The 8,817-nt window shown below is 43.7% G+C and overlaps 1 protein-coding gene across 1 annotated transcript; it reads left to right on the top strand.

Annotated features, from left to right (window-relative positions):
• Positions 1-7,295: 7,295 nt before the first annotated feature.
• Positions 7,296-7,790, top strand: Ucn3 (urocortin 3). The gene has a single exon (XM_013009305.1). The coding sequence runs from the start codon at positions 7,296-7,298 to the stop codon at positions 7,788-7,790; it is 495 nt and encodes a 164-aa protein (XP_012864759.1).
• Positions 7,791-8,817: the final 1,027 nt, after the last annotated feature.

Below are 8,817 nucleotides of genomic sequence, written 5' to 3'. Positions count from 1 at the left end.
ATGCAAAAACATAAAATAAAGTACTTCTACCGACTCAAATCACACTTCTTAAAGCCTACCTCCTTTTTCATATCCCCTTCAATATCTGATCACACATTTTTCTCTTGTCTCCTCTTCTTCAGACAAAAATCTCTCTCAGAAATTGTATTATTGGCTATTGTGGCATATTCAAGATCATCACCATTCCATGCCAAGCTCAATTTTATCATCATTTCAAATAGTGTGCACAAATTGTTATGTACACATGTGCATGAGCATGCACACGCACACACACGCACACATCATAGCTTGAATATGTATATGGTTAAACAGCATTTTTAAACTTAAAATGTCTTCCAAGTTTTATTATCCTATTATTTACAACTTTTCTCTCCAGTCTTAATGAGAACATCAGAGTCTGATTCATCTGTAACAGACTTTGCAAAGAAAAGTGTCCTGTCTTTTGAAGGTACAACTGCCAATACCTATGTTGGCCTTGGCTCCTTTCCATGTTGGTAATGCTTCTCCACTGTGGGAGACACACACCCCTGGGGCTGTCTCCACTAATGACATCCTACTTCCTCTCTTTAAAGAGTAAGGATTAGGATGCTCTAGATAAAGATCCTGCTTCTATATAACCTTCTTCATCTTACTTCTACTCCACTGTGCAAATGGCTAATACTTCTTCTATTACTATAATGTTTTATTTACCACACTGAAAACAATAAGGAAATTAATTATACCCCAGCCAAATGGAATTTCAAAGTGAGAGACAGCTTACTGAACAAAGGTCTTACTCCCATACATCTTTGCAATGTGTGTACAGGTACAATATTTTGATGGCATTGATTTTAGTAATATTTTCTTTATTGATAGCATTATCTCTCTTCTCCTCCTCCTCCTCTTCCTCTTTGTCCTCCTTTTCCTTCTCTTTCTCCTCTTCTTTCTGCTTTTCTCCTCTTTCTCCTCCTCCTTCTGATGAAACAGGACCACATTGACCTCAAATTCTCTAAAAGCCCAGGCTGGTCTGGAACCCACAGTTCTTCTGCTTCATCATCCCATGGACTGGGATTATAGCTTTTACCACCATACCCAGCTTGACGGTGGGATTTTTTAGCATTCTTTAATATTTGTATAGTTGCATGAGAGGGTACAGTTACATGAATCAGGTACAATCAGTACAATTCTTTTTGAACCATATCTCCCCTTCCATCCCCCTCTCCCATTCTTTCCCTCCAGTCCCCACCCATAAGATATCCAGGTCATTTTCCATATGGTGTCTAGTGAGTATCACTGTTGTAGTTGTTCATTCTTGTTCCAACTGTTATGTGCCCTCTTTTACCCTTGTGGCAGTGGGGTTTTTTTTATCATTATCTCCCATCAATCAGTTGAGCTAGCTTACTAGCTGTCAGTTACTTAGGAGAGGGATGGGATATGCAGACAAACAAAAATCCTGGATTTGATTTCTAAAAGACCCAAGCATAAAAGAGAGCAGAGGAGTTTTTGTGTTTTTAATGTTTGGGGAAATCATAGATTCAAAGCAAAGGGAGACCTTGCTCAACAAACTAAAACGATTTTTAAAAAATTATCAGGTGAAAAATTATCAGACTTACAGGAAGAAATTGACAGCTCATAAATGCAAAAAGAGATGAACACATGTTCTTAAACTAAGATGTGAACCAAAGCAAATATCAGTCAGGGAAAATTAGGGAGAATTGAACAAAGACAGCCATAATGTTCTTCACTCATGTGTTTTCTTGCCATACTATCTGGTCACTGACCTTGTTAGAAAATGAGGGAAATCTACCAGAACAGGAAATAGAAGACCAGAGAACTTGAGTGACAGATTGTAATCAAACAGGGCAAGCAATTGACCAAAACAGAAATGGAAATAGATTATCTTGGCTCCCAGGTAAAACCTCCTATCCATAAATAAAGCTTTTTCACAATTCCCTGGTGTCTTTTTGTTCCCCTAGCTTTTTAAGTACCAAGCTCAGATATTGGGAAAGTAGCTATGTTATTATATGCAAGTGCTTTCAGTACCTTGGGTTTTATAAATATGAGATTTCTATTCATATATGGAGCTGATCAGCTTTTTCTTCCCACCCTGGCCCTCCTCATACTCTCTGCAGAGTATTTACAGCCCTAAATAACACTCTAAATGTTGATGCGGAAATCATCAAAGCTCCCAATAGGTCACCAAGGCGAGACGGAAGTGCTAACATTGCAATACGCCACACTTACACTTCAGTGATGAGTGAGGAGGGAAATCATCTTTTTGTGGAAATGACAGCTGGGAGGGGGGAATTCACTCACTAATCATCCTGGTGTTTCCCAAGACATCTATCCATCAGGTGCTGACAGAAGCAAGTTTTCCAACCGCAAAGCAAATCTACTACTCCGTGTGCTTTTCACCTGTATGTATAAGCAGGACAGTATCTTAGTGCTGGCCAGATTTATGGGGCATCCCGTGGGGAACTTTGTTAAGCTGGTAGCAGTCAGTGGTCATTCCCCAAAGCCAAGGCCCTATTGGCCACTGAAAACCAATGAGTCCGCTCCCTGTAACAGAAGCATCCAGAACAGCCATGACCACAAAAGACGCATCTGCCCCAAGGGAGAACTGGCCCCTGAGGAGAAGGTTTTTCTGAGAAATCTAGAAGAAAATTTAAAATGCCAGGATTCATTGTCTCTCTGTCTAACCCCATATTCCAGCTAGGAGCTGGTTCTCAGCTAGGAGTGATTCTACCAACAAGGGACAAATCTGGAGTCTTTTTTAGTGACTACAAATTCCGAAGGGAGATGTCACCGGTATCTAGTGAAAGAAGGCCAGGAATGCTGCTAAGCATCTTACAAGGTTACCAAGTGAGTACCTGCCTCTGGATGTTTGGTATCTTCACAAGATGGCTTCCCTGGCCTTCCAGAGCTCATGACAGTAGAGAAGGGAGTTCAACTCGTTTCCACATAAATTTCATGATTGTCTAATTAACTCAAATGAAAACAAAACCTTTTCCTCCAACTGGTGCATATGTATGAATGAATGAATGAACTAATGAACCCACTGATAAATGTGGACTGAAACATGAACCTGGTTTCACGTTGCTAGAGAATCTCAGCCCACATGGCTCTAGACAAAGGAATGAGAGGGAGGTCCAAGCTCCCAAGCTCCACAGAGAATTGAGGGAAAGAAGGTGCCTTCTCCACGAGGGCTTTCTTTCCACTGGTAACCCCAAAATACTTGTAAGCCTCCGAGTTTTGATCATCTCAAAATGTCACTTACCCCTCTATCTAGGAGAACTTTAAGAGAGGAGTAACAATCTGAGACCTAGACTGTGCTTTTTCTAGAACTAGGGAGAGCCACATAGTTACACAGAAGACAACAGGAAGTTGTCATGAAATTACTGGGCCTGACAGGAGCTCTGATTCTTCCCTGAACCTCTGGGGACTGGGCCAGCCTCTTTTCACAGCCTCAGTTTCCTCCTCTATGAACTAATTCACCTGCCTGGCTCCCTTTACACTCCTCATGATATGTAGACCATTTTCTAGATTCCTGCTACCTGTTTTCCTCTTTCCTGTCTCTTTCCTGTAACTCTGTTCCCTCCACACCACAATCGCCCAGGGACAGAACCTTCTTCTGAAGCATGTGGAAATTAGGTTTGCCCTCTCCCTTCTTCTTCCCTTCTTCCTCCACCCCCTCCCACACATACATACACACACATACACTTCTCTGTGTGTGTGTCACGCTCAGCCCTAAAATTCTATTAATAGATGGGTCCCAAGTTACTTTTCTTTAAATTTTTACAAGTCCAGAAATCCCTGGCACACAGTGGGGCTTCAATAAATATTGGTTGGGAAATGAGTAAACCTTCAAGGGACGTTCCTTCCAGACAGGAAAGCACACGACCAGCACAAGCAAAATGAGCTTTGCACCACTGTACACTCAGAACCAACAAAGAGGACAGGTCTACCAGTGCCCCCGCTCCCCCAGCCACCTTCTCTGCCTGCAAAACAGTTCCTGGCTCTGAATTTCCAACAGGAGATTTCAAGTGAGGGAAATGAGGAGAGGCTGAGATTAACCAGAATTGTTATCAGTAATAAAACTCACTGCTTCTCAATTTGCTTGTCTTCCTTTTTTTAAATCCCTCTTCTTCTTCTATTTACTTTTTCTTCTTCGGACTTACTGAAGCAAGTTTCTAAGGTAAGAAGGGAATTGGGAGGTGAGGCGAGTAGGAGGAGCCAGAGAGGTTGAGGCTGACCTCTCTGTGACGTGGTTGTATTTTTAATGAAATCTCATCCCACTGTAGATGCTACGTCTGGAATTATGATCCACCCTGTGATCTGTCACTTTTATGTATATATATAAAAATTATACACACACACACACACACACACACACACACACACACACACACGGGAGAGGAGTGGTTTCCATAGAGAGAGAATATCACAGCTCACTCGCAAACAATACCAGAGAAGGAGCGGCGACCCCAAAGCAAGCAGAAGTTCTGCCGGGAGCAGATCTCAGAAGCTGTGCCTGCTGCCCTGAACATTTCCACTCCAGAGCGAAGTCTACCCACAGGTAAGGCTGTCCTGGCACTGACTTATGAAGGATGACTGCGTTTGGGCAGTGCTGTGTACTGGACAGGTGAGGGGTGGCAGTTTCTAGCATGCCTAGGTGGGAGTCCAGGAAAGAGGATTAAGCCCATGCCCTGTCTATTTTAAATCAACAGAAATGGACTCCAAAGATGTCGGGGTATGGGGGGGATGTTTCTCAAGGGGCAAAATGATCTGAACTTGGATGATACAGAGACCTGATTTGCAAAAGATGATAGCACAGAAGCAGAGTGTGTCGTCTCAGAAGATTTCAGCTGTGGACGGGAAAAGCAGACTATAGTAACAGTTAGCAGGCTGGAGCCTGGTTGTAGATGGCAACAGGGACGGGGGGGAGATGGGATAGAACAGCAGGACTTTATTCCAGAGCATCTGCAGGACAGTGAGGATGTTTTGTATTTCCCGGTTAGCATGTACCAGAAGCCTTTACCCACAGCATCTCCTTTTATTTCCAAATATACCTGAAAGACAGGTAACTCAGCAAGCCAAGTAAAGTCAGTTCAGAACTTAAGCACCTCACTCAAGGCAAGTAAGAAGTGAGGCTGTTATTAAGCCCAGAGTCTCTTCCACCTTGCTATCTGACCTGAGTGCTACCAGGGAAGGGGAGGGAATATACACATGGGTGTTTGATGTCTACCTTTGATACTCACGTTTTTCTGGGTAATTCTATATTCCATATGCCCCTCCCCAAACATAGCTATCTAGAAAAATTAAGCTTCTCTGAAAATAGAATAATTAAGATACCATTGTGGTCTATAACATAACATATTCTCCAAGAGAGTTTTCTTTCTTTCTTCAGGTGAAGGGTCTCTTGTGTATAAACCCCTACTTTTCACTTTTAGGGTGCGATGCTTGTAAGTTCTGTGTAGGTATGTATTTCACATAAATCTTTCTATATCTCAAACATTTCCCAAAGCTTACTACTCCAAGGCTTTCCAGAATGCTGAAGAGTTTGTTTGCTAGATTCTAGCTTCACAAAGTAGTTTAAATCTTTTAGTTCAATTTCTTATCAGCAATTGCAGACATGCTATATACCATGTGGACACTGGCTCAGCCTTTATCATCTCACTTGTGAAGTTGTGCAGTCTTAACCATTCACTGCCTGGCTTCTTTGGCTTGTCCATTGCATTCTCTCCTTGATAGGTGCTGCATGGGAGGCTAGTGCAATCCTTCTCGGTCACACATTTTTAAGCTTGATCTTGTCCCAGCTCTCTTAAGTAACTCTGTCTCTTTAAAGTATCTCAAAGAGGTAATATAATATTCCATGCCTCTACGGTTTTAGTTGGGTAGAGGACTCCTGGGCAGGTAGATCCCCGTGTTAAATCATGCTAAGAGGGCAGTCAATATAAGCAGAGATCAAGTGTGAAATGGACTTGGATACAATGTGCATTGAGTCCTTGGCGACATTTGCATTCTTCCTGAAAATTCCAGGTGATTAAAATGACTGCACAGCACTGTCAATACAGGAAGGGGAGAAGGAAGCAGTGTTGTTTTGCCTGTTGCCTGGGACTAGTCTCCAGCACTTTTAGTAAGAATACTTAATGGAGGTAACCCCACAAGATAGAATGGACAAGAACAACTCCAAGGCTGCACCCTCAAATCCCCCCATCCTCTTACACTGGTGAAAACAGAGACATCATATCATTCTCCAAATCCTTTTTGGAAAGCAGCCTCTTGCTTTCAGAAATAGAAAAAGAAAAGCCAGGCACTGGTGGCTCATACCTGTAATCCTAGCTACTCAGAAGGCTGATATCTGAGGATCAAGGTTCGAGGCCAGCCCAAGCAGAAAAGTCTATGAGTCTCTTATCTCCAGTTAGTCACTAGGAAACCAGAAGTGGAGCTGTGGCTCAGAGTGATAGAGCACTAGCTTTGGGCAAAAGAAGCTCAGTGACAGTGTGCAGGTCCTGAGTTCAAACCCTAGGACCAGAACAAAAAGAAAAGAAATAAAATATAGAAGACAAAGAAAAGAAATCCTTACAGCCAATTCTCTGCCCTAGATGAGAGCATCTACCATATAGAAGTTCTACAGAAAACTGTATAAAGTATGTATGCATATGTTTCAGTGTGTATTATATGCAGGTGCATGTGTGTATGTGGATGTACATATGCATGTTGTGAAATATGCTAACATACCTGATGATCAATCTTAAATAAAATGTGCCTCAAAAACACTGGCTGGCTATCTAACCACAATTGTTAAGCAATAACAATATATGTGTACACACACACACACACACACACACACACACACACACACATATTCAATCAGTCTGTTGATAAGAAACCAAAATCCACTTGCTATGAAAATCAACCTAGACAGACAGCTAAAATTCTTACTTAACACACATGTCATTGTCCTTCATGGCCAGTGGCTACCTGAAGAGCAGAATTAAATTATAACCATAAACACTAGCAGAGCAATGGTTCTCAGACCATAGAGATCTTTAGGACCCTTGGAATGGGTTTGTTGAAATTCGCCTTGCTGAGATGTGGGGGTTTTGATTTGTTCATTCCAAGGAAAACGCTGTTATGCATTTCTGACAAATTCTCAAGTGACAGTGAGGCTGTTTGTCTAGGGACCAACTGTGAGAATCTTCATAGTAGAACGTGAACAACACCCAAATGGGTATCACTCCATAACTGATGGAGCCCTGAGCCCCTCCCCACATCTCTCCTTTCTACATCTCTCCCTTCTACTCCAGGGAGACATGCTGATGCCAGCTTACTTCCTGCTCTTCCTACTGCTACTCCTGGGAGGGCCCAGGACAGGCCTCTCCCACAAGTTCTACAAAGCTGGGCCGGTCTTCAGCTGCCTCAACACAGCCTTGTCTGAGATCAAGAAGAATCAACTGGAGGATGAGAGCCTGCTGAGCAAGAGGGCCTTCTACCCCCTGCCCAGTCAAGATCCATCTTCAGGAGAGAAGGAGGAGGAAAGGCAAGACAGGGCCAAAAGGACTTTCCTTGGCTCTGGGAGTGGGGGCGGAGCTGGAAATGCCAGGTACAAGTACACAGCCCAGGCACAGCACAAAGGGAAGCTGTCCCAGGACAAGGCCAAAAGCGACCGTCGCACCAAGTTCACCCTGTCCCTCGACGTACCCACTAACATCATGAACATCCTCTTTGACATTGCCAAGGCCAAGAACTTGAGGGCTAAGGCTGCTGCCAATGCCCACCTGATGGCTCAGATTGGGAGGAAGAAGTAGAAGAGGCCGAGCAGGAGGGAAGCACAGTCAGGACAGGGGTTCAGGGTAGGGAGTGAGCTGGTGTGGCGCATGTGCCATTGTATGTTCTGAGACTGGTCCAATTTCACAGGCTGCAGGGCCCCTCCACTTCTTTCCTGCCACCAACTCAGTTTCCCTTCTCCTCTGTAAATACACACAGAAGTATTGTTCAACCTGTGCAGACAGTGAAGGCTAAGGCCTCTCCTTGTATCCTGTGTTTCCATTCACCCTCCCTGTTGGCCCAGAAAAGGGCATTCAGAGCTCCCTCTGCTTTCCACACATGAACCCTGACCAGGGCAGAGAGATGAGAGGATGTGTTGCTCGCCATCTTCCATCTGGCCTCCGAAACCCTTCCTTACCTTTTCAACCCCATTAAAACCATTCTTGAACTGACTTGTTTCCGGTCCTCTTCCTTTAAAACTCTGAGCTTCAAGCAACAAAGGTTAGGGAAGGGGGTTCCTGGTGGGTTGATTTTTCTGTTTCTCCTAAGAAGGGTATGGTTCTGGGAGATCTTAAGAAGGATTAAAGGGCTGGGCACCGGTGGTTCACGCCTGTAATCCTAGCTACTCAGAGGCTGAGATCTGAGGATCATGGCTCAAAGCTATCTCAGGCAGGAAAGTCTATGAGACTCTTATCTCCAATAAACCATCAGAAAACCAGAAGTGGTGCTGTAGCTCAAGTGGTAGGGCACTTGCTTTGAGCTGAAGAGCTGAGGGACAGCGCTCAGGCTCAGAGTTCAAGCCCACAACCAACAAAAAAAAAAAAAGGAATAAAGGCAAAGTTGAGAGTAGGTCAGCTTTTGCCACTCAATCTAAAGCCATCTGCATGGCCTCAATCTAAAGCCCATGTAAGGCCATAACTTGGGGTTTGTGTCAGGATTGGCTTGGGGGCTGAACTGGAGAGAATCTTGGCATATCACAATCTCCTTTGCAGCTTGCCTAGGGTATGGGACTGCCAATTCTTTTTGGAGTTCTTACTGAACCTACTTACCTGCCTAGCACTGAGCGAG

The sequence above is a fragment of the Dipodomys ordii genome, unplaced genomic scaffold (genome assembly GCF_000151885.1).
Source record: "Dipodomys ordii isolate 6190 unplaced genomic scaffold, Dord_2.0 Scaffold9, whole genome shotgun sequence".
In the NCBI taxonomy this organism is placed as follows: domain Eukaryota; kingdom Metazoa; phylum Chordata; class Mammalia; order Rodentia; family Heteromyidae; genus Dipodomys; species Dipodomys ordii.
The sequence above is the reverse complement of the archived record's forward strand: the minus strand, read 5'-3'. Positions and strand labels throughout refer to the sequence as shown.

Bases quoted from the DNA above. Each gene is read 5' to 3' on its own strand.
- Ucn3 (XM_013009305.1), top strand. From the start codon at position 7,296: ATGCTGATGCCAGCTTACTTCCTGCTCTTCCTACTGCTACTCCTGGGA.